The 26667-nt window shown below is 45.0% G+C and overlaps 1 protein-coding gene across 2 annotated transcripts in view; it reads right to left on the bottom strand.

Annotated features, from left to right (window-relative positions):
• SH2D4A (SH2 domain containing 4A) overlaps positions 1 to 26667 on the bottom strand; it is a 575867-nt gene that overhangs the window by 292943 nt on the left and 256257 nt on the right. For both annotated transcript variants that reach the window (XM_069626354.1, XM_069626355.1), the window contains one exon: positions 23887 to 24064. In XM_069626354.1, coding sequence (XP_069482455.1) covers positions 23887 to 24064 — 178 coding nt within the window. The remainder of the gene's footprint in view (positions 1 to 23886; positions 24065 to 26667) is intronic.

Here is a 26667-nt window from a genome sequence, read left to right as displayed (position 1 = left end):
AATAGGTCGTCTGACCTGGTTAGGGGCAAAAGACTAATTAAACCATCTACTAGTGTCTCTTGGAAATTTCAGTTTTATCTTGTAAAGCGAATGATTAGAAGTGCTGGCCCAAAACTATCTCAACCTATTTTCAAACTTTAAATGGGTAAGAAGCCCAACTCGCTGGCATGGAGCGGGGAATTGAATGAGAGTGCCCAGAGCGTTACTTTTGGTAAGTGGACTGGTGCTGTGGGATGAACCAAACGCTGGGTTAAGGCGCCCAATGCCGACGCTCATCAGACCCCAGAAAAGGTGTTGGTTGATGTAGACAGCAGGACAGTGGCTATGAAAGTCCTAATCTGCTAAGGAGTGTGTAACAACAGAACTGCCGAATCAACTAACACTGAAAATGGATGGTATGGACTGTTTAATTAAAACAAAGCATTGAAAAGGCCTGCAGTGGGTGTTGACGTGATGTGATTTCTGGCCAGTGCTCTGAATGAAAGAAATTCAATGAAGCAGAGGAAAACGACAGGAGTAACTATGACTCTCTTAAAGTAGCCAAATGTCTCGTCATCTAGTTGGTGATGCAGAATGAATGGATGAACGAGATTCCCACTATCCCTACATACTATCTAGAGAAACCACAACCAAGTGAACAGGCTTGGCAGAGTCAGGGGAGAAAGAAGACACTGTTGAACTTGAGTCTAGTCTGGCATTGTGAAGAGACATGAAAGGTGTAGGATAAGTGGGAGGCCCTCGGGTCACCGGTGAAATACCACTTTTGTTATAATTCTAAGGGACGCACCCTGGGACAGTGGCAGGTTGGGAGTTTGACTGGGGCGGTACACCTGTCAAACAATAATACAAGTGTCCTAAGGTAAGCTCAGGGAGAACAGACACCTCCTGCAGAACAGAAGTACAAAAGCTTACTTGATCTCGATTTTCAGTATGACTACAGACCGTGAAAGCGGGGCCTCACAATCTTTTTGACTTTTGGGGTTTCAAGCAGGAGGTGTCAGAAAAGTTACCGTAGGGATAACTGGCTTGTGGAAGCCACGCGTTCATAGGAACATTGCTTTTTTGTTGTTGATTCTTCCTATTATTGTGAAGCAGAATTCATCAAACGTTGGATTGTTCACCCACTTATAAGGAATGTGAGCTGTGTTTAGACCACTGTGAGACACGTTAGTTTTACTCTACTGATGATGTGTTGTTGGAATAGTAATCCTGCTCAGTACGAAAGGAAACGCAGGTTCAGACATTTCGTCTATGTGCTTGGCTGAGGAGCCAATGGGGCAAAGGTACCATCTGTGGGATTATAACTGAACGGCTCGAAGTCAGAATCCCCACTAAACAGTAATGACACCACAGCGCTGTGGAGCATTGGTTTGCCTAGGATAGCTGCCTTGAGGCCAGTGCATAGAGCTGCTCACCTCAGGACTCAAGTGTGTAAAGAAAGGGGTCACCTCTCTCACCCGTAGTGCGCCATGTTCGTGGGGAACCTGGTGCTAAATAATTTGTAGACAAACTGATTCTGGGTCAGGGTTTCGTAAGTAGCCGACCAGCTACCTAGCTGCAATCTATTGAAAGTCATCATCTGGCCCACAGCACTGCAGAGGCAAAAAAAAGGTCTCCATCCTTCCTGCTGTGCTAAGGGGCACACAGAAACCTCCTGCCCACTCTGGATGCACCTTCGGGAGTGCACGCAGGCAGGGGAGAGTTCTTCTCTCCCTCTCCGGTCAGCCTTGCATACCAGATGGCCACAGCCCAGCCGGCAGCAGGTGGATGGTGGACAAACAAATTCTAGCCTGGTGTCTCGTCAAGTAGCTTCCTGGTGAGAAAATGGAAATGATGTGCTTCCTCAGCCACCTTTCTCTTAGTGAAATCTATGAGCCTAGACCTAACCGTATATTAAAATCAGTAATGCATCCGTGTCAACTGCGAAACTCTCAGTGTAGCAGTCATGATATCCTTGAAGTGCATGTTATAGCCTTCTAAATTGTGGGCAATCGAATGGAGGGCATACCGCATACGGAAGGTTTGTGGTTTGTGAATAAGATTTCAAAAAGTCATAGGGGCTCTGTAGCTTTAGAGTGCATGTTGTCACAATGACAAGAGCGTAACCGTACGCTATGGTAAGAGCAGAACAGTGTAACATATCGATATCTGGTATGTTGAAAAGGTTTGTAGCTGAAGACAGATGTTATGTTATGTTAATGGAATTTATTGAGCGCACAGTGACCAAGGTATCATGGTGCTAAGAAGAGAGAGAGGAGAGGGAGGAACAGTAGCGGAATTTATAGAAATAAGTACGTTTTCAACAGTTTCCTGAAAGCAAGATGCTTAGGAAGACTTTTTCGTTACTAAAGGAATATCATTCCACAGTTGGGTGGAGGCGACTGAAAAAGCTCTGCCTTCAATCCGGGAGCAGCGAAAAGTGGGAACGACAAGTAGACCTGCAGTAACCGATCATAACTGCCGTGTAGGGTGGTAGCGAGTGAACTTGCTACAGAGATATTCGTCCACCTAGTTGTGCAGCGCACAGTGTACTAGGCATAGAGACTTAAAAACAATGCGCTGGGATACCGGCAGCCAGTGTAGAGACCGCAACACTGGTGAAATATGGGCCCCATATTCTCTGGCAGCCATGTTTTGAAGACGCTGAAGTCTCTGGATTAAAGATTAAGGCTGCGCCAGATATAGCGAGTTGCAGTAATCTAAGCAGCCGAGCACTAAGGCCGAGACCACGGGAGGGCGAAGGTGAACTGGAATGAGAGGAAGCACCTTCTTAAGCATTTTCCAGATGAAAATTACCCACCTGGCAGTCAGCACCCACTTGATCCTCCATCGCAAGTGAGTACTAGACAACTACACCCAGGTTATTCACCTTGGCTGATGGCACTGGAAGAGGGCCCAAAGAAGAGGGCCAGAAGGAAGACACCCTGAGTGAAGGATCAGGGGGAGAGCCCACCACCAGCACCTCCGTCTTGTCTCCATTCAACTCAAGCCAATTGTGGTTCATCCATGCCACCACGGCAGTCAGGCTCTGATTCAAGCACGACAACTCTGTCTGATCATGATCCAGCCGGATCAGGATCTGAGTTAGTTTTGTCGGCATAAGGATAGCACCTGATGTCAAAGGAGCGGATGAGACATACAAGAGGCCAGATATAAATATTAAAGAGAATAGGAGACAAGGCAGATCCCTGCAGGACACCACAAAAAAGAGTGAAAAGACACAAAAAAAAAGGAGGGAGTGAAAGAGTGTGGGCTCTGTCGGTCAGGAACGAAGTGAACCAGGCAAGGACCAGGCCAGATATTCCAACTTGGGCCCCGCGGGCGAGCAGGATGGGGTGGTCGACGGTGTCAAAAGCCGCAGAGAGAGCTAAAAGGATCAGGGTACCAACCCCTCCTGCATTCACCAGCCTGGCCATATCGTCCTGAACCAAGACCAACACGCTCTCCGTCTCCCGACCAGGTCTAAAACCAGACTGGGCGGGGTCGAAGAGCCCTGTAGATTCCATGAAAGAGGAAAGCAGAGGAGACACCAGTGATTCCAGAAGTTTCATGAGGAATGGTAAAAGAGAATTTGGACAATAGTTAGATGGCAGCAAAGGGTAAAGCGATGGCTTCTTGAGACGAGGGATCACCGTTGCAGCCTTAAACTCAATAGGAATGCATCCCTGCTGACAAGACACATTAACTGCCACCGTAATCTCAGACAGCAGGTCAGCAGAAATAGCTTTCATCACTGCTATGGGAATTGCGTCAGACGGCGCTCCTGAGTTGATGTGCTGAATAGCAGTAAGCACACCAGTTTCAGAAAAGACAGGGATGGAAGACCAGTCATCCGGGGTTACCAGGCTTATAGGAGCTTGGATTAACACCTCAGAGGGAGCGGTAGACATAGATGACTTGATATTGGCATGTATTGTTTCAATTTATTCTACAAGAAATGTGCCAGAGAATCACAGAGATCCTGTTTGGGGATAGGGTCAGTGTAGCTGCAGAGGAAAGAGATCTAACCACAGGAAAGAGCGCCTTTGGGCAATATAATGATTCAATTTTGTGAGCATAAAAAGCTTTCTTAGCTAACATAATCGCAGCCGAATAGGCTGCAGCACAAGATTTATAGTACTGGTTAAGGCAGAATCATTTGCTCTTTGCCATTTGCGTTCCGCCTGCCTCAAAAGAAGACAAAGTGCCCTAAAATTCTCACTAAAACAAGGTTCCGGGGGCAACCTACGAGGCTGAATGAGCCAAGGAGGAGCCACCATATCTGCGGTTTCAAGCATTGCCTGAGCAAGTACATGCAAGGTCGTTATAGAGGCCTTGCTGCATTTATCCTTAATTGATTAAACCAAATCAGATTGATCTGCAGAGCACCAACAGCGTTGCCACCTCCTTGGCGGCTTAGCCTTATGTTGTACTTTAACCATATTAAACAAACAGGTAACCAAATAATGGTCAGGCCATAGAACTGGCTCTGGCAGAAGAGTAGTCACAGAATTTTTGAGCCACATTATTTCACGAGCAGGGAACGGGAGCACCACAGTTCCCCGTGTCCAGCACGCCATACTGCTGAAGGATGTTCTTCTGCGCTGATTTTACATCAGGAAGTTTTGAATTCTAAATAGCTGACAACGCCACACACAGCACACGCAATTTGCTATTTCAGACCTGCCCTGATGAAGGAAATGTTATTCCGAAATGCATTGGCAATTTTTTGGTCTGATTGAAAAACTTGATGTGGCAATTTCTTCCTCACTAAGAGTGTATTAGTGACTTCTCACATAAGAGATTCCTTTATTTGATAAAATGATGTTGAAACACAACTGAACCATAACGTTGTCATTCTTCAATCAACAACATATATTTTTTACTAACTAATTGAACTTGAAATGATTTTTGTTCACTTATAAACCCGGATTGGGTTCCTGGGAGAGCGGCTGTGTGACCTCGTATCTCACTTGGTCTTCTTCTGCTGCACATGTATTTTGGATTTGGGTGTCTCCGAATTCATCACAGCCAGCTCCCTTTTTGAAAATTGGGATAAGAAATATTTGAACTAACCGACCATTTGGTTTACATTTTTTAAAAATTGATACTCGCCGATCTATTATCAAGTGGTGCCCACTCATTTCTCTTCTTGCTCTGGCAGAAGAGTAGTCACAGAATTTTCATAGGCCAGAATCAGATCTAGGGTATCACCTAACTTGTGGGTAGGGCCTGAAACCAATTGAGTCAGCACCCAGTCAGCCAAACTATTAAAGAAATGGCTGAGTCCAGGGGTTTGAGGGGTGATAAATTTCAAACGGAGGTCTCCTAGAACAACAAGGTGAGAGAATTTGGTGTATAAATCAGCCACCATTTCCAAGAAGGGCTCAAGAAACCCAACATTTGAGCCAGGCGGGCTGTTAATTGCCACTAAATGGTCAATTTAAGAAGGAGAGAAAACACAATGGAAAAGGAGAGCTTCCATGGTATAGAGTGGCTAAGCTAAATCTAGAAACTGCTTAAAGCAGTTTTAAAAACAACTGCTATCCCACCTCCCAATTGCGGAGTGGGGCGGTCTACATGAATAATTCCAAAATCAGCCGGTATAGCTTGAAGCAAGGTCGGCGCTGAGGACTCCTGTAGCCATGTTTCACTTAAAACCAACAGGTCGGGCTGTCGGATAGATAATAGCTGATAAATATCAGCTGCATGGGCAGGCAGCGAACGTGTATTCAGTATCAATAAAGTTGGGTCAGGTGTTGGCCCAGGTAACTTCAAAGGCTTTACTAGTGAAGGCAGGAAGTTAATAGCGGGGCAAAGTGCTAAATGGTTATGCCAACCAGTAGGAAAACAAGTGCCAGGAGGTGCTAGAGCCAGCATTTCATATCGGGACAAAGGCAAAACCCCATCCAACCCGGCCTTAGCACGGATGGATACAAACAGGCTTCCCTTAAGTGCGCCTTTGGTGCGCTGACGGCATGCGCGCTGCGCGGGCGAACGCTCCGGCACAACACACGTTAAAAATTACAATGTTGCCAGTATTGCCATGAAAACTAATTAAACACACTGCAGAGGGGCTTTATAATGGCTGTCCTGCTCAGGACAGCCTCACCTCTCTAATTCACTGCCGCGAACGCTCTGACACATCAGTTGCCGAGCGGGATCAGAGTGAGGACAAGTAACGCCCACTTGCGAACAAAGAAACAGGACAAGTCTTGCAACGGCGTCCTGAAGCAGAATTCAGTATAGCAGTATTCACAAAGTAAAATAGTGCAGAACACATGTTAGAAATTACAATGTTGCTAGTATTGCCTTAAAAACGATTTAAACGCACTGCAGGGGGGTTTTATAATGGTTGTCCTGCTCAGGACAGCCTCACCTCTCTCTTTCGTTGGGATCTAGTTGGGATTTGCAGCGTCCATTGGTACTGGCTATCAGGTCGACACCCTGTAAATCAACAAATCTCAGCCCCCGTGAAATATTGACTGGAAGGAAAATGGTTCTGCCACAGCACTTACTTTACAGAACAAATTAACAGGTGCTTATATATGTGTCCACAATTCATGAGTTTGTGGTAGAATTGAGAAAGCACTTGCAATATGCGTTTGCATTTGCGCAGTGAAATTTGGAAAAGGCAGCTGATGGTGCAAAGACATATTATGATAGGAAGGCATCTGTGCGAGAGTATAAAATAGGAGACCAGGTATACAAGTTTAATTTCCGGAAGGGGAAACATACAAACTCAAAATTCCTTGCAGCATGGCAAGGGCAATATAGAATTGTAGATAAAGCTTCCCCTGTGGTCTACAGAATTGCTAAAAAGGAGAGAGAATTACCAGTGCAACAGTTTGTCCATGTTAATTCATGTTACGCCGGTAAGATATCTTAGCGGGTTGAGCGCTCGCTGCTGCGATCTGAGCATGATCTGCAGGTCACAGGTGCGAATCCCGGCAAGGCCAACTCAGCTTTTCATCCTTCCAAGGTCGATAAATGAGTACCAATTTCGGTTGGGTGATATTGTATGTAAATATGTGCTCTGTAAAGCGCTTTGGATAAAGGTGCAATATAAATAACACATCATTATCATTAATCAAATTAAGCCCTTTCACCCAAAATATGAAGTAAAAAGACTATAGCGAGTTGAAACTAACAGGGAGTGAAAACGTGAAGCGCTTGCCTATTAAATAGAATTGCCATAGCAAGTGAATAGGTGTAAATAGTGTGAAAATGGCCCAAGGAGTAGAATATATCAAGTTAGTGAACAAAAATAAAAGTTACACAACTAAGAGAAAGGAGTGTTGTGTTTGAGACTGTTGACTGAAAAATTCCATGTGATATCAGTGTGCTTAATTCATGTTGTTTTCAGCCAGTCATAGGGAAATGTCTTGGATTAATGTATTTGGTATAATCTACATTTGTGTGCATAACTGAAGTTAATTTCAGATACTTCAGTGAGAAAGGAAAAGTAAAGGGTTTGATGCGCTCCATACTTAAGTTGTCTTTTCTTTTTACTCTAGAAAAATAACTGTTTTCCCCATCAGCGCTGGATCGTTGGAGTGCCGGATCCCTGGAGGAGACCACTGGAATGGAGTCTCCTGGAAAGCCCCCTGGAGCGAAGAAGGGGGTGAAGATGATAACCCTGAAAGACAAGTAGATGATGACCCCGAAGGAAGTCCCATGAAGTCCCGGATTGGAGATTCATTCAACCAAGAATGTTTTCCTGTGCGATTTATTTTTTTCTTTTCAAATAAGCTTTATTAGTTTGTTTGTTTGTTTATTTATTTGTAAAGCGCACCTAACCCGTGGGTAGCAGGGCGCAAAGCAACAAGAGGAGTGCAAAACTGTTACAAAGCACGCAGTAAATGAATCCAACTAGGTTACAGTGTTGGAAGCATCAAACATTTGGGACAATACATCAAAGTATACATTATAGGTGAATATACATAATTACAAGTTGTAGATATATCTAGGCATAAAGGTGAGAGGATATGCAATTTAAACACAATATACAGTAGGCGTGGCAGTGGAAGAGGTTAGATGTCAAAAGCATTAGATGTCATGTTTCTTGATCCAGCGGATGGTATTAGATATGAATTGTAGGTAGGGAAGGTCTTCCCTAAGAGATGGTGGTAAGGAATTCCTGAATTGCGCTGCTTTGACGGGAAAGATATTCCCCCCAGACATAGTACGTTTGAATCTTGGGACAAGGAGGAGGTTAGAGTTGGCCTTTCGAGAGGGGCGGCAGGAAGTCGGTCTGGTGAATCTCGTTATCAAATATTGGGGGGCCGCTTGGTGTAGGCATTTATGAGTCAGAGAGATTGATTTAAGGAAAATGTTATCTTTTGTATAAAGCCAAATGTATGATCTTCTAGTCTCGGAGATATGTGCTTTCCTCGGGAGGCTTAGAGCTGCTCTTAAGGCATTGTTTTGTAGGGTTTGGATTTTATTTGTAATGTATTTGTTAGTGCCTACGTAGAGTGCATTGCAATAATCCAGCTTGGATAGGATCAGTGCTCTGGCTAGAGTGACGCAGTTGTTTGGTGAGAGGAACGGTTTGGATGCCCTAATAAGTTTGCATGTATAAGATGTGGTGGAAGCAGGGCATTGACTTGTTTTTTGAAGGTGAGCGTGGAGTCTAAATAGAATCCGAAGGTTTTAACCTCCTTAGCTACAGTGATGATATTATTATTAATGACAAAAGAGGAGCATTTTTGACCTAATTTATTGGGGTTTGGTGCGGTACCTAGGATGAGGAGTCCTGTCTTGTCATCATTCAGGCATAGACCATGAGAGGCCACCCATGCCTGGATGATGATGTACATTAGATTTACAAAGGCCAAATCCTTGTCATAATCCACTGTCAGCGGGATGAGGATCTGGGTGTCATCCACATAGTTAGTGTAGGTGATACCCAGGCCACCTAGATCATCGAAAAGGGGCTTTGTAAAAATGTTGTACAAGATGTGGGAGACGCAAGAACCTTGTGGCACACCACAGGTAATGGGCATGGGGTCCGCGGCTGCTGAAGGGGAAAAACTTGCATAGTGTGGTTGTTAAGGAAGGACTGGATCCATTCAGTTGCCTCCTGTGAGAAATGCGCTGCCGACTGTAAGTGTGTGCATAGGATCTCGTGATTGACCAGATCAAATGCAGCTGAGAGGTCAAGAAGTAGCAGAAGTTCTGTCTTGCCCTCAGCTCTCAGCTCATTTATCTGTGCCTTAAGATCGATAAGTGCAGTCTCAGTCCCGTGCTGGGGTCTAAAGCCTGACTGTCGGACTCCTAGGAGGTGGTTGAGTTCAAGGTATTGTTGAATTTGTTGGTATGCATTTTTATCAAGGATTTTGAGAAGAAACGGCACTGTAGTGATATGGCGGTAGTTAGTAGGGATGGCAGGATCTAGAGTTGGTTTTTTAAGGAGTGGAAGGACCCAGGATTGTTTTAGATTGTTTGGTATGGTACCAGTTGTAAAGGATGCATTTATTAGTTTAGTAATAAATGGTGAGAGTTCTCGAGCTGCATCTTTTATCAGTTGTGCAGGGCATAGATCCCCATGGCAGTTTGAAGGTTTGAGTGCAAGAATGACTTTTTCAACCTCTTTGGTGGAGACTTTACTGAAGTTGAAGAGGGGTGTGGGCACAGGAGGTGACGTCAAGGTGGGGTGAGTTGGAGTAGGACTGGTGTTACTCAATTTGGAAATGGAGAGAAGGGAATCTTTTTTGTTACTAATTTTAGTTTGTAGAGAAGTAATTTTGTTGGCAAGAGCATTTTGAATATATGTGCACCAGTTTTTGTCCTTGATGCATGAGTCAGGTGGCTGGATGGGGGTTTCTATTTCTTTCAGAATTGAGAAGAGCTCTTTAGTATTAGATTTCGCTTGAGGGATTCGAAGGTTATAAGAAGTTTGTTTTGCAAGGATAATTTCTTTTTTGTACTGGGAAGCTAGATTGCTTAGGATTTTCTTATTTATTTCAGAAGGATCTGATCTCCAAATATTTTCATAACGTTGTTTCTCCTGTCTGATAGCCTTAAGGTGAGGAGAGAACCAATTGTTCACATGTTTGCAAGGTTTGCTCTTTCTCACTTTGAGAGGTGTAATGGCATCAAGACAAGATAGCATTACTTTATTGTACAGATCTACCATAGTTGAGGGATCTGGATGGTCAGGAATAGCGTTAAGAGTAGGTAGGATCAGAGGAATAAGGTTTTCAGGAGTGATGTTTCTCTTACTTCTGGTTGGGACAGCTGGAGCTATGCTGTTAGATTGTATCGGTGGTGTGGGCTCTAGGGAGAATGTGATCAGGTGATGATCAGACCACGACTGTGGAATTATAGATGAGACTGTAAGTGGGCAGTTATGCACAGCTAACCAGTCCAAGGTTCTACCTTTGGTATGGGTCGGAGCTGTAATTTTCTGGGTGAAACCTAGTTCCTCTAGGGTGTTATTGATTGTAGTAGCGTTGGTGTCTAACAGGTCGCTAAAACCAAGGTTAAAATCTCCCAATATAATGCTTCGGGAGGAGTTCTTGAGATTAAGCAATATAATATTTGTTAGGTCGTCTTCAAAAGATCCTAATTGACCCGGAGGTCTGTATATTAGGTGAATGGATACAATCTGCGTGTTAGATAGAGTTAACTTAGCTGTTAGGGATTCACAAGAGCTTATGTTATGTGGTGGTGCGAGATTCATTGATAGGTTGGTTCTAGCTATGATAGCAAGGCCACCACCTCGAGAGGTGGTATGGTCGAGTCTTAGGAGGGTGTAATCGTCTGGCACGGCTAGCATAATTGCTGGGCCGGCTGCTGGGTGGAGCCAGGATTCGGTAACGGCTAGGAGGTCTAGGTTTTCATTGTGCAGTAAGTCAGCTATGTCAGTAGCATGAGCTACCATAGAGCGTGCATTTATGAGAGCGGCTCTCATCCCAAGCTGAACTGGTTTCAGGATTGCTAGTTGTGTTTTAGGTTTGTATTTCGGGAGAAGGATGGGTTCTCGGAAGAGTCTGATGTTGATTAGTGAATTGGTATAAACACAACTCAGACAGTACATGTTCTCATATACATAATATGAAATTCACCATACGAATGTTCACATTTTTTCCCCTCCCCAATAGTAATTTTAACTTCTACCCCAACCCCCCCTTACTTTAGCTGCCGGACCCCCAACCCCTTCATTCTAACTTGGCCCCAGGATGATCACAGTGGCTGTCTCGTTGGATCCTGTTTTGACCAGGTTCCTCCCATCATTTGCCCCACTTTTGATTTAGAGTCTTTCTTTGCATTCGCTGGCAGTTTCTACAACCTCTCTTTGGGGCCTGGGTCGAGGGCCACCGATTTTAGCTCTTTCCCCTTCCAACTGTGTCCAACCAAGGTCGCCTCCCTTTTTCATTCCCCACCTTGCATCTGCCTCATGTCTCAACTTATAGGTTCCGGGTTCACATTTCTCGCCTCTAGCTGAGGTCTCTCTGGGTCGTATTTCTCAAGAAAGGCTGCCCATTCCATTGCCCTAGACAGGGTTTGGTCATGCAATTGCTTAGTGAGTTGTTCCACCCTATATATGTCTACGGCTTTCAAGGCCTATTGTCTTTCACTGGGAAGTTCCTCTTTTCCAACCCCCTGCTAAACAAGCCCTAGCTGCTAGCAGCAAATAGTGTGGCATATGCAGGAGTTTGACCCAGTCCCCCTCCGTTACCTCCACCCCAAACAGTACAAGTAGGGGGTCCAGATGCCTAACTACCTCATCCAAGCTCCTTATCCACCCCAGGATCTCCTTCCAATACTTCTGTACCTTCTCGCACACCCACCACTTGTGCCAGTAGTCTGCTCTCAGGCCACACTTCCTCCAAAAGTAGGGGTCTGCTCCCGTATACATCTTTGATAGCGTTACTGGGTCCCACTGCCACCTATATAGAAGTTTGAGCCTGTGTAGCTTATATTGGCAGGCCACCGATGTGTGGTGCGCGTTCACGCATAACCTTCGCCACTGGTCTATTTCCATTTCCATTCCCATGTCCCTCTCACTTCTCTTTGGGTTGTACTAGTAGTCTGTAGGCTACTCTTTGCTTCTTCCTCTGCCACAGGACCTCAATATCCTTTTTTTTTAATTCCACAAAATATAGGTCCGGTAGGTCTATTGGCAATGCTTGATAAAAATATAGCACCCTGGAGAGAGTACCATTTTTAGTGCGTTCAGCTGTCCTAACCACGAGATGGCGAGTTTACCAGGTGTCTAGTTCCCCAAAGAGCTGGTGCAGTAGGGGCTGGGGGGAGTTCTTCTCATATAGATTCTCTTGTTCCCTGGGTATTCTCACCTCAAGGTACTTTATACTGTCCTCCTTCACCAGTACCCCAACCTCTCCCATAATGCTCTTTGCTCCTCAGTAACCCCTCTCAGGGGAAGGAGGATGGACTTATTCACGTTCACCTTAAAACCTGATACACTTCCATACTCTTCCAATACCCGTAGCATCCTCGGGACTGTCTCCCTTACCTCTGAGAAATATAGCATTATGTCGTCAGCATACATGCTTAATTTGTGGCTATCATCCCCCACCCCGATGCCTCTTATCTGACCGTCCCTGCGTATCTTCTCCCCTAGTGGTTCCATCGTCAGGGCAAAGAGGAGGGGTGACAGAGGAGACCCCTGCCTAGTGCCCCTGCTAAGTCCGAATTCCCTGCGCTTTGTCCCATTTACAACTACCCTTGCAGTGAGTCCCAAATAGATTGCCCTGATGGCTCTGCACATTCTGTCCCCTGCTTCTATTTTCCTTAGTATTGCAAATTAAAACCCCCATTCGACTCGGTTGAATGCTTTTTCTGCATCTAAGCTCAGTAGTGCATAGTCCCTTGAGTCCTCCCCGACGTGTTCCATAAGATCCAGGGTATTTCTAATCACATCTGGGCCCTGTCTGCCTGCTATAAACCCCATTTGGTCTGGGTGGTCGATTCAGGGAAATTTCTCTTCAAAGCGTGTTGCTAGGATTCGCGTAAATAATTTCTCATCCACATTCAGGAGCAAAATAGGGCAATATGATGAACATTGCGCTGGGTCGCTTCCTTCATTTGGGATTACAGATATTAATGCCTTACTGAACGTGGCTGGAGCCTCCACCGTTTCTAAGATGTGGTTTTATAGTTCTACCATGTGTTGAGACAGGACCCCTGCGTAGATCTTATAGAACACAATAGTGTATCCGTCCTCTTCTGGCGCCTTTCGATTCGGAAGGCCTCCTGTACTTCCTCAGGTGTTATTGGGCTTTTTAAGTGCTCCACCTCTGGGCCTGTGAGCTTAATCATGTCCACCTCACTCAGGTATTCTCCCAATGCAGTTTCCCACCTGTGAGCTTCAGATTGTAAAGCTTCTCATAGTACTGGGCGAAACCTTCTGCTATTTCTTTTGGTGCAACCCGAGTGTCCCCTGTGGGGTCTTCCAGATAGAACACCTATTTTTCCGCCCTCTGCGCCCGGAGTCTCGCTGCCAGTAGTGCGTCTGCCTTGTCCCCCTAATATTTCTGTTTGAGGTACCTCAATTCCCACATGGTCTCCCCCATCCCCAGTGCTTTCAGCTCTGCTCTCTTGGTGAGCATCTCTTCCCTTATCTCGTCTGTGTTTCCCTCCGTAGCATGCATCCTTTCCTCTCCTTCCACTATCCCTTTCCTCAACCTCTTCTCCCTAAGATTTCTTTTCCTTTTACGCCTCGCCCCCTCTCTGATCAGCGGCTATCTCCAGGTTGCTTTCCCAGCATCCCAGACCACCGCTGTGCTTACTTCCCTGGTGTTGTTTAGCTCGAAGTATTCAGAGATCACCTTGGCCAGTTGGTCCGCAAAGAGGGGGTCCTTCCAGAGTGTTTCATTACTGCGCCAGCTGCTATCTGGCCGATGGAGCCCTTTTATATCTAAGGTCATGAGCACCATGTCATGGTCCGTCCAACCCACCGGCCTAATTTCGTTGCACAACACCCTTGTCCCATGATCCCTATGTAGAAGTAGGCAATCGATCCTAGTGTATGTTTTGTGCGGGGCTGAGAAAAAGGTGTATCCTTCCTTCCGCAGATGCTGCTGTCTCCACGCATCTACTAGGCCACATGGCTCAATCGATGGCCCTGAGTACCCCAGTCTGTCCTCTCCTTCCCCTGGCACATCCCGCCCTCAGGCTCTTCTGTCCCAGGTTTCATTCGCCCAGGTGTTAAAATCCCCCCCCAATTATGTACAAGTCATCCTCCAGCTCCTGTATTGCATTGAGCGCACTGGATATAAATTGCACTTGTCCCTGATTGGGCGCATATACCACTGCCAGTAGCACACTCGCCCCTTCCATGGTCCCTCATAATATTAACAACCTTCCTTCCAACAGGTTGGTGGGTACACATTCCCGTAATTTGCCTTCTATTTGTAATACAATTCCGACCCACACTTCTTGGAGTTCCCTGATGTTAAGTAGACCTCTCCTATCCCTGCCACTCTTAATGCCCGCTCTTCCCCCTGTATTAAGCACGTTTCCTGCAGGAAGAGAACATCCAAGGATGCTTTGGGAAATTCTCTGGCGACCAGAGATCTCTTTGTCAGGGAATTTAGACCTTTTACATTCAGCGTACCCACAACCAGATCCCTCTTAGCTTCACCTCTACCCATTTAGAATGCACCACCTTGCCCACCTTTTCCTTGTTAGTCTAGCCTGTGAGTCTGCCCTTTCCTTTCACCCCCTTGTCTTAGGGCCTACTTTCCTCGTGGCCGCTGTCGTTTTCCCCGGGCCCATAACAATTACAAAAACCCAACAACAACATTATAGCTGTTTTCAACTGTAACTTGTGTTCATTAAGAATATTGGAGACACCCTCTCTCCCACTGAGGGCCACCTTGGAGTGGAGATGTGCACCTCCATCCGGCAATCCTTTTTCGTACTTGTGCCTTCCTCCTGGAATTGCAATAGTCACTTCTTCTTTCACACTGTCTTTTCTCTTGAGTTAGTCTCCTGCGGTTGTTCAGGCATTTTAGTGTCTTGTGTGGTGATGGTCCATTCAGCTGCACGCACTTCCTGCCCGTATATGTCCTCTCCTCTTCCTCTGTGGCCTAGGTGCTGAGCCTGGTCTTTCCCTGCTCGTACTTGGTCCTTCTGGGCCTCTTAGTTCCATCTCGGCGCCCGCCATGAGGTCACTTAGGGCTTGCTGTGCCTCTTCCATAGAAGTTATACGGTAGTCCACTGAGTCAACCCCAAGTTGCAGTGAGAACGGGTATCCCCACCTGTATCTGATGCCTTTCTCTTGGAGCCACTTTGTGAGGGGTCTACGGTCTCTGCGTCTAGAGAGAGTGTGATTGGACAAGTCTTGATAAATCATCACCTTAGAGCCTTCAAAGTCCAGTTCCCTTCGCTGCTTTGCCCTGTTTAGCACCTCTGTCTTGTCTTTGTAGCTCAGGAACTTTTCTACTATGGAGCAAGGGCCACTCCCATATGGTTTACCTCCTCTGTGTGCCCTTTCTAGTTGCACCTGTTTTCCCCCATCTGCCTCGAACAGGTGATGCACCAGAGCGTGTACCTTCTCCACTTGCCTCAGGGTTTCTCTCACCATTTCCTTCAAGTCCAGTATCCTTACGTTATTCCGTCTTTCTCTGTTTTCTAAGTCACCCATCTTCAACATCCCGTCCTCTTCCCGAAGCTCCAGCTCTGTCATTCTGGCATCCAGCCTCATTTCGACCATGTCTGCATTCAGTTGGTTGTGCTCTAGGCCCTCCACTTTCCTCTCCACCGTAGTCATTCTGCTGGTTAGATCAGTCAGCAGGGCCTGTATATCACCCCTGAGGGCCTTAATTTCCACCAGTATGTGCCCAGAGTCCTGCTTTGTCGAGAAAAGGGACATGTCCACCTCCGTCAACATCCTTATCCCTGGTGCCTTCCTTGTTGCCCCTTACAGTTTCCCGGGTTGCAGGGTTACACTATCCATCCTAATCCCTTTTTTCTGTTCCGGGGGACCTCTCAATCTCTTCTGATTTTTCTTCTTGCCCCTTTCTCTTTTCCGAACCTCCTCCTCTCTTCCCCTCTTTTCCTGTTTCTGTCATAGCCTTGTGTTCCTCCTCCTCTCTCCCCTTCTCCGTGCTCCTCCAATCCGCCCCACCTTTGTTATTCCCCTCTTCTCACTTTGATGGATCCACCATCATTAACTGTTCCAGTGATATTGTGCTATCCTCGCTACATGTTCCTGCTTGTGGCGGCACGGCTGCACTCCGGTCTGTCTGGTAGCTAGTTCTTGTGTCACTGGTTCTTCGATTACGTCCTTTCCAGCCTGTTCCCTTTCCATCTTGTTTGGTTGTAGTAGCTGTGGGATAGCTTGCAGTGTTTAACATGCTTCTACTTCTCTCCGTGGGGTGTGTAACCTATTTATTCCATGGGCCTAAGCTTCCATGAGGCCACTACCACTCACCCTCTGCTCATCACTTCAGTGCTCCGGGCTCCTTAGCTAGAAATCTTCTGGTTGGGGTTTGGGCCCTTGTCTGGTTGGTTCACTGGGTTTCCCCTCAACACAGCACATTGTATTTGGTTAAAGGTTGACTTCGGGGCCAAGAGGCACTGGTGGGTGGCCTCTCCCCACCCGGTTTTTCCTCGGACATTCTCCTCCCGCCTTCCGGAGCCCTCCGGCGTGCAACTAGGCCTCCTCCTTATCACGCCTCACCTTTATCCACCTCCTCGCACTGCGTGGCTCCTGCGCCACCTTTTAAATCCACACTCAATGGTTTGCCCCTGCCCTACTGGTATCCCCCCCCTCCAGGGCAGGTTCCCTTTGCCTCTTTGGCTCTCCAAGCTCTTCAAGGGGGCCTCCTCTCGCAGGCCGGCCCGCTCTCACCTCTTCCTCTTTTCTGCTTTCTGGCGGCCCCGGTTCTTCACTTGTCTGGGCCGTCGTGCCTCTCAGCTCCTCCTGCACCACACCTCACTGCGGCACATGTGTCTGGGACTCTCCCGCAGCTCCCTTCACGTATGTCGCGTCCGGAGACACGCCTATGCTCCTTGGTCCCTCTCATTACTGCAGGGTGTGCTGCCGGGCTCCTGGGTGACACTCAGCACTGGTGTGCTGCTCTGTCCATTACGGGCCCCAGGCCATGTCGCCACTCCGTCTGCCTGAGTGCCCCACCGTCACCTCCCGCCGCAGTTTGTATCTCGTGGCTCGCCGTTCCTGATTCAGTTACCGTTCTTCACACCCCATATGCCACTGCTTACTTTCGTGTGCCGGTTTATTTATATTTTCCGGGTAAAAGTGCACCATCTCATCACTTTAATACCAGGGAAAGCAGGAACTACACCTTTATGCAGCCATCTTCTCCGCAACCCCTAGCGGTCCTCCTGTGTGATTTTTTTATTATTTACAAAGGCTATATTTTATCACAGACAAATTTTTTTTTTACCACATACTGATTTTTATCACAAATTGATTTTTTATTGGTTTTTACATGTGACTGAAGCCAATGGCACAGTTTTATGGATTTAAGTTTTCTGAAAGTGATGATGTTTTTCTTTAAAATTACCCCAAACAAATTCCCCCAAAAAGATTCCCAAAAAAACACAAAAAACCAGATCACCAATTTAAAAAAAAGATAAAAGATAAAAGTGATCAAGAGATAAAGAAAAGAAAAAATGAAGAAAAAACCCCAAAAAGAGACATTCTGAAAAAAAGATTTTGTTTCTTTTGCTCAAGAATCAAGACTCTTGCTGAAGACTAGTGCTATATACATAATGATTCTCGTGTATGAATATTATCATTTGTATGTAATTTATTTTCGACTATTAAAATGTGGTTATTGGGAGAAGCACATGTGTTTTAGAATGTATGTGTGTTTTTCCTGCAGTGATTTCGGGTCATAAACCAACAGAAAAAAAGGAAGGAGTGTAGGAATCTAGACTCCTCATTGTCAACATCTAGACTCTGCATTTCAACATTTATATGGTAATTCATGGATTATTTGCGCCGAAAAACAGGATTTGTGCACCATTCTGCCCTCAAATCCCCATTTGTTAAACAGGGATTTGCAGGCAGAATTGCGCACAAATCCCGTTTTTTTCGGTGCAAATAATCCATGAATTACCTCCTTAGACTCTGCATTTCAGCATTCACATTTTAGCAAGGGTTTGAACTTCAACTGGGGCCAAGTGTGTGACACTCATTGCTGGACTCAAGAGTGTGAGCCTCAGGCAGAATTAAATAGATGCCAATGCACAGCGCACATGCTAGAAATTGATCACTTTTCTTCATGATGCTAGTTCAATGAATTGAACTGCACTAAATATAATACTAACCTAAATCTAACATACTAATTAACCCAACCCTATTTAACATGTAACAGATTCCCATAATAACATTTAGTGCAAATTAGCTCATGAAATAAGCTGGATGCAGACTGATGAAAAGGCATAATGCTCTGAAAACGGGAAAGAAACATGAACTTTAAACGTGCAGGCTGAATCTGTGCTGTGTGGTAAGCTGCCAAATGTGAAGATCCGTTCTACTAAAAACATGGCATTGTTTTGGAGCAGGAAGTGTGAGAGAAATGTTTAATTTTTCTCTTTTGCAAAGCAGTTAGCACAATGATGAAAACAAATAGGACTTTGTGTGATGTGGGTGGATCTGGTCAAGGGGAGGTGTTTTTCTAGATTGACAGGGGATTTTGTAAAAAAGGATTTTGAGCCAGAGTAGACAGGCATTCCGATTCTTGCACTGACTGAAAAGGAGGCAGAGGACTAATTACAAGCTGACTAAAGCTGAAGCTGTTTCTCTCCTGGGTTGGCATCTTCAGCAGAGCTGTGAGGTTCCAATCGAAAGCAGCTGTGGATGACCCTGGAACACTGCCAAGCTGAGTCAGGGAATATCGCCAGCGTAATCAGGTAATTATCAAATTAAATGAGGGGCGAGTGGAGTGAGTGGTAGCTTAGCTTAGCTCAAATAGTTCAGTTGATATTAGGTGCTGCATTAGAGATTCAAATTTAAATGTACATGTCATTCTGTGTTCATCCTTCTCAAAGGCTTGCTGTATCTTTCAAAGGGTATTTGTCTTGCCAAGTTTTACGAAGCCAAGGTTAATGTAGCAGAACCTGGCACAGATAGAACATTGAAAGCCACTGCAGAAAGGTGCACTCAATTTGAGAATTATAACGTGGGTGTACCTGTCATTCTGTGTAGCTTTCATTTCTAGTTTATGATAAAGAACGAATTCGAAAAGGTGATTTAGTTTCAGTGTATTTCTTTTTGCATCCAGTCTCATTAATTTGACATGCATAGGGGATAAATGCTCATGGGAACTTGACTTTCCGTCATATTAATGGTTTATTCGCCCCTTGTGCACCACTACAGTCCAAGAGCCCCATTGGAGATCTCATTGGATAGCCACCTTCACCGCCTCTGCTGAAAACGGCATGCCAATCTACTTTGCAAGGAGTCTTTTCTCCTCTTCCAAGTGCAGATGTTTAGCCGCTAAGCACACTGATCCCCGATTTGGTATTCTGGTTCTGCCCTCCAGTGTTTATCAGCATGGTGTTTATACTTAGCCTTGGCTTAAGTGAGGCCCTCTTGAACGGCTGTCCATAACTTATTTAGGTGCTCATGATGCTATTGCATCAAGACTACATTAGTCTCATTGTGGAACTCCAAGGCGGAACATGAGGGGTGTAAGCCAAATAGACAATTGAAAGGGGAATACCCTATAGAAGAACATGCAGAATTACTGAAGGCAAACTTTTCTGCTCAAAGTAGGTCTGGCCAATCCTTTTATTCTTGCAATACCCAACAACAGAGTTATTGCCTTAAAAATGTTTTAGTATGCTCAATCTGGCCAATCCACCTGTTGGTGCTAGTTGACAGGTAGATTTTAACCCCCAGTAGTTTGCAGAAGAATCGGCAGTATTTGGAGGTGAATTGGGGTCACCTATCTGTGATCACCGCGTTCGATACCATTTTCTGTGCTGTGGGTATTCCAGTTAGTGGGATGAGGTTGGCTATTTCAAAGAAGATGATGCTCCTTCCTTTGCACGTTGGGAGTTCTATAATAAAATATAGTCCCCGGTAGGCCAAGGTAGAGGTGGACTGGGGAGTGGTTGGAGTAAAACTGCTGGAGATTGCTTCAGTGTCTTGTATTGGGCACAGACAATACAAGAGGCAACATATTGCTCAGTCTCCTGCATGTACGTGGTCCACCAATAAGCCCTCTCGAGAGGCTTGATTATCTACTTGACTCCTGGATGCCCAGCAAACACAGAGTCATTCCTTTTTTCACGCAGTGCCAGGTATTGCATGGCCTTGGTGGGGAGATATAGTTGTGTTTCTTCATAAGGCAATCCAGAATAAGAAGACCGATCTAACCGTCCGTATATCCAACTAGTTAAGGTTTAGGGAGAAAAGTGTGTCCTGATTTCTTGTAAGGATTGAGTTGAACATGTGACTGCATCCAGACAGGCTACCCTCGACATAACCTGAAGGCTAAACTTATATGCTTTTAGTTGACAGTTTAGTAGATGCAGGTTTTGTATAGGGGTGTACTGAATAGTAGATTTAAGTATTCGGCCGAATATTGAATAGTTGGGCAAGTATTCGGCCAGAGCTGAATACAGAGTCAAATAGTTGCCTTTTTAACATATAAAGTTATGTATAAAAGAAAAACATTTTGTAAATTAAAAACACACTTTTGTTCCTGGAGAAGCCTTATTGTAATTCATCAGTTATACTCTTCAAAATGAATTCAAAATGAAGTAAAACGTTTAGAATACCACAATGGAGACGCAATCATTTCTCCATAAACAGATTCTCACATACACCCAGAGTATTGGCATTCACATATCCCCTTAGCTTAGCACCATAGCAGGCAGAGGGTAAAGCCTTCTTTTTGAACACCTCCAGTGACAAGCTTAGGCAGCTAGTCCAGCTACAAGGCCGCCGTCCCAAAGTCCCCAAGCAACCTCATGGACGAACTCCAGAGGGATACAATCCACCAGAAGAAAGGACATGGGCAGACTTGAAGTCTGCCAGGCTAGAAGGAAAGAACTAGACTCTTTAACCTCCATCCATCCTGTTAACACAAGACTTGCCCCCTTGCTTCTACATTTCATTAACAAGCTCAAGACACTCCTTTTTGAGCAATGGCTACTCTGTAACACCTAGCTCCACACACTCTGCACTCCATACCTAACCTGAAACTGGGTGATTTGCTCCCCCCTTTTTCCTTCACTGGGTGCTTGTGGATCCATTGCTGCCAAATTGCTTGCCCTTCCCCTCTCTTATTAGCTCCCCACTACGTTGTATCACTGCTTCACTCTCTGTACCCTTCCTCCTATGACTTGTAAAGCACTCCGTTGATTCCAATAGCTAGGTTAGCCTGCAATAAATAACCTATTAATGGTAATAATATTAATTCCTAATCGAATGTTTGATGTTACAGTACGTAATAGTAAGAGTGACAGTCGACTTACTTCCACTTGTATGTTCCTGTCTACAGTGCTACTAAATCTATATCCCAAAATAATGAAATAAGATACCTCGTCTATCACCGCAGTACCAATTTTAACAACTATTTCTTCAGCATCTTGGAATTTGGCCTATATACCATTGGTTTTGTTTTGCTGCTATTGATTTTCTAATCTTTATACTTCTAAACATTACAGGATTATTCTGTTTTGTTTAACACACTGAAACATTAGACACCAATACTGCATCATGTGCATGTCAGAGGATACCATTCCTCTTCCCATTTAGGTGATGGGCATCAGTGTTTAGGCATGAGATGATGTCCGGGGCAAAAATGTAAGTTGCAAGCTACGAGCCAGGAATAAAAGTCACTCACCACTTCAATGCTATAGATGCACATAGCACACCACTTCTTACTCGCCAAGGGTCAAATATCACTAGCCAATGGTTAATGGAGAGTGCACATTTTGCACCTTGGATGATATCATATAGTATCTCATTGATATAGAGACAAACCAACAAGGGTACCAATGCACACCCTGCCTTAATCCTTTTTTCCATCTTAGACTCCTGTGTCATCTCTTCCTCATCCCCCATCTTACTCAACCTGTCTTTTCAGAATATAGGTCCATTAAAATCACAAATAATTGATGCTATATTATATGTTAATAAGTAACAATATATATCTGCCCATGGTACACTATTAAATGCTGCTTTTATGTCTAAAAACAATATAGGCAGCATATTTGAACAACAATAAAGGTATACATTAATTGATACAATCTAAAAGCCTGATCCATGTTGCTAAACCTCTTTTTGGAATCTCAATGGCCATTTACTGTATTACCATAATGTATAATTATATATAAAATGTACTAAAATAAATAACATATTTATTGTTTTTCTTATTTCAGTCCCTCTTCCTCGTTACAGTCCGTCTTTGTTGTCCCAGTCCCTCTGTCATAGACCTTCGTCCTCTTCTTCGTAACTCTTCCTCTTCGTCATAGTGCTTCTTTCCCTTCATCGCAGTCACTTCTCTTGTACTACTCCCTTTTCTGTGTCCCAGTCCCTCCTCTGTGTTCGAGTTCCTCTTCTGTGTCCCAGTCTAGCTCTTTGTCATCACAGTCCCTCTTCCGCTTCCTTGCATCAGCCTCTCTTCTCATCCCAGCCCCTCTCTCATCAGAGCCTGTCTTCTCATTACTGTACACATTCACTCTTGCTATTTGTCATAATACCTCTTCCATTTCCTTTGTGTCACTTTTCCTCTTTGTCGCAGTCCCTATTCCTGTTTGTTGCATTGCCTCTTCCTCTTCGTTGAGGAGCCTCTTCCTCATTACAGTGCCTCTTCTTCATCCCATTCCTTTTTCCATGCCCCAGTCCCTCTTCCTCATCACCCCATCGATCCTCTGCTTCCTTCAGTGGGACCCTCTTCTCATCCCAGTCCGTCTTCTCATCAAAGTCTCTCTTCTGAATCATAGTCCCTTGACCTTATCACAGTGCTTCTTCCTTGTCCCAGTCCTTCTTTGTCAGAGTTCCTCTTGCTATTTGTTGCAGTCCCCAATCCTCTTCCTCATAGTCAATGTTCCTCTTCATCACAGTCCCTATTCTTCTTTGTCTCAGTACCTCTTAATCGACACATTGCCTCTTCCCCTTTGCAGTCCATCTTCCTTGTTCCAGTCCCTTTTGCTCAGCCCAGTCCCTCTTCTGTGTCTCAGTCCCTCTTCCGTGTCCCAACCGCTCTTCCTCACCACAGTCCCTCTTCCTCTTCCTTGTAGCAGTCCCTTTTTTCCATACGGAAGAGCCCCTCTTCCATTTCCATGGCGTCCAGAGTGGACCAGGAGCGGAAACAGCTGCGGGATCCGTTACCGTCACAATCAGGTAAGTGGGGTGGGAGGAAAAGATAAAAGGGAAGGGACGGTGGAGGGGGGAGATGTGGGCAGGGGAACACAGGCTTACATCCGGAGAGTCAGCCCGCGTTCCTTGCCTGCTGATTGACTGCCTCCCCCGTGCCGGGTGCTAATTAACATTTTTAACTAACAAGGACAACTATGTTATTTATATACTACAAAATAAAATCACATTTAATTTACTGAGTTACTTTACCCTCTATTAATGTAAAAACAGATTATAGACTGAGGGAGATGTAATTATTGCTTGTGAAAATGATCCGTCTCTAATTTATGGTACGAGACAAATGACCCGTTCCACAGTCTATAAAGCTATGCATTTCAATAAACAATATAAACATCTTACTGTATAATGAAAGCATTTCACTGTGAAATATAGTGATTTATGTAATTTAAACTATGGCCCTAATTCCAATTCATGTTTTTACCTTTTTATATAAAGCATACATATTTTTCAAAATGTTGACATATCCAGTGACTGTTTTTGTATGCAAGGCATTCATCTCTGTACATTGGACTCATGTACAGATGTCACTGCAATGCCTCAGAAAAAAACAATCATTGTGTTTGTACCTGAGTTTCAGCATCAGTTTTCTGTTGTTCTATCGGGTTTTCATTCCTGGTACCTTCTAATATCTGTTTTATCATTTTTCTGCTTGCTTCTTCATTTTCCCACACCTTAACAACATTTTGCTGAGAATGCAATGATGTGCCTTCTAATTTGTTTGATATTTTTTCCACTTGTGCTTTTCTGTGAAGAGGAAAAATGAATTGGATATTATGTTTAAAAATCATATTTTCTTTCAGTTATTCCCTCCATATTGTTCAAAAGACATTAAAGTCAAATCAATGTCACACTCTTACATTTACAGTATATGTATTCCATTATTAGCCATGTGAAAGAACATCTCAAAGTTGCACTATAAATTGTCCATTCGTTTTGAGTTCACATTGTACTTATTACCAAAAACAGTGCAATGCCATTCTGACCCCTACAAATTGTGATTGCTGTACAATTGCCCCCTTAATTCAGTATATTTGGTGCATGCAGTTTTACTTAGTTGCTTCCAAGTGTAGAATAAGAGTGCAATTTGAAACACAAAAATGTATAGAACCATTCATATTTCAACATAAAGCCAACACATTTCATGTGGATTAAGTAATTCTTCATGGATAGGCCTGTTTATAATAATTAATCAGGTGGCCATTGAGACACCGGTGTACTACCATGCCATCTCGAGAGACGTTGAAACATCATCATTTCTTAGAGACAGATTTTTCTTTAAAAGTCTAGCCCTGAAAATTCAAGACATATGCACAAAGCATGTGTTGTCACTTGTGCTGAATTATGAAAACCCTTTGGAATTTCATTTTTGGTTCAATGTAAGTGGATTATTTGGATATTGGGGATGAGGATGAGGGACAAGGGCGAACAGGAGGAACATGGACAAGGAGGAAGAAGAGGAAGGGGGATGAGGAGTGGAAGAGGGACTAGGATGAGGAAGAGGGGCTATGATCAGGATGAGGAAGTGCGATGAGGATAAGGAAGAGGGACAATGAAGAGGAACTAGGAAGAAGAGGCAATAGGATGAGAAAGAGGGGGCCTGGTTTAGGAAGAGGGACCACAAAGAGGATTAGGGACTGGAAAGAGGAAGAGGGATTATGACGAGGTAACAGAAGAGGGACTAGGAAGAAAGACTAGGATGAGAAAGACAGACTAGTACTAAGACAAGGAAGTGGGAGCAGGATGAGGAAGTTGGATTAGGATGATGAAAAAAATGAGTAATTGAAAACAAAAACGAGGGACTAGGATGAGGGATTAAGAAAGGGGACTAGGAAATCTCATAGGATGAGGGACTCGGAATAGGGACTAGGTTGAGGAAGAGTAAGTGGAAGGGGTTAAGGATATTGACGAAGAAGAGGGACTAAGTCAAGAAAGAGGAAGAGGGTATAGGAAGAGGATCTAGGCCTGGGGCAAGGAAGAGAAACACACACTAGAGGGAAAGAGATGAGATATAGTGACTAGGACAAGAAAGAAGAAGAGGAATGAAGAAAACTAGACTGAGAAAGGGACACGGAAGAGAGGCTATGGTGAGGATGAGGTACTAAGACAAGTAAGAAAAAGATGGACTAGGATGAGCAAGAGGGACTAGGATGAGGAAAGAGAAGAGGGACTAGAATGAGGAAGGAGAAGAGTGACTAGGATATGGAAGAAGGACTAGTGTGAGGAAAAAGAGGGACAAGGATGAGCGGCAAAGTTCTGTGAAAAAAGAAACATGATATGGAAGAGGGCCTGCGACAAAGCAGAATGCAAATGATCAGAATGTGCAAGGGGGACTAGGAGGAGAAGTGGGGCCAGGATGAGAAGGAGGCAGTAGAATGAGAAGGAGGCAGTAGAATGAGAAAGAGGAGAAGGGTATAGGATGTGGTAGAAGGATTGAGACTAGGAAAATGGATTAGGAAGTCAAAAAGAAAAGGGACACAGAGGAGGAAGATGGACTAGAAAGAGAAATAATAGGAGGAGGGACTACACTGAGAAAGAGGAAGGGGAACTAGGAGGGGGAAGAGTAACTAGTATAAGTAACTAGTAACTAGTAACTAGTAGAATAACTAGTATAGTAACTCACCTCCTCCACTGTCTACAGCTGCACCATTGCCCACGCCAGCACCATTCTGGGCCCCACGTCTACTTCCCACCTCCCTACCAGGTGTGTTTGCCGTGGACTCCCTTCTGACAGCGACAGGAGCCACTACATTCTGCTCCTGGACCGTGTTGCCTACTACCTATGACTGATCTATCGTCCACATCAGCTCTATCCTGACTCATACGTCAGCGGATCCCAGCTTCCCCCTGCACAGCCTCCTCCTGCCCACCTACCCTCCGCTCTCTCCATAGTCTCCTGACTACTTGGGACGCCCGTCTACCCTCTCCACCATCCAGCCCAGTCGTTCCACCCACTGCATTCAACCTGCTGTGACTTCAACTGACCCTGCTCCTCACAGGCCCTCGTCTGCCACACACCATACAGCCTCCCCCTGCCCAGCTGCCCTCCACTCTCTCCATAGTGTCCTGACTACTTGGGGCGCCTGTCTACCATCTCCACCATCCAGTCCTGGTACGTGACATCTACTGGCCCTCCTCCTCACAGGCACTCACCTGCCACATACCTTCAGTCCCTCCTACTTGACCCTCCCGCTTTCGCTTCAACTCAGACTTGCCTAGCACCTACTGCTCAGCCGCTGCTGCTAATCCTCTTCCCCCTTCCTCATATAAGTCCTTCAACCCAGTCCCAGCAAGTTTCACACTTGCCTACCTCCTACTGCTCAGCCCCTGCTGCTAATCCTCTTTCCCTT

This window comes from Ambystoma mexicanum, chromosome 6p (genome assembly GCF_040938575.1).
Source record: "Ambystoma mexicanum isolate Mex_15411 chromosome 6p, UKY_AmexF1_1, whole genome shotgun sequence".
Classification (NCBI taxonomy): Eukaryota; Metazoa; Chordata; class Amphibia; order Caudata; family Ambystomatidae; genus Ambystoma; species Ambystoma mexicanum.
This window is presented reverse-complemented; position numbering and strand designations above follow the sequence as displayed.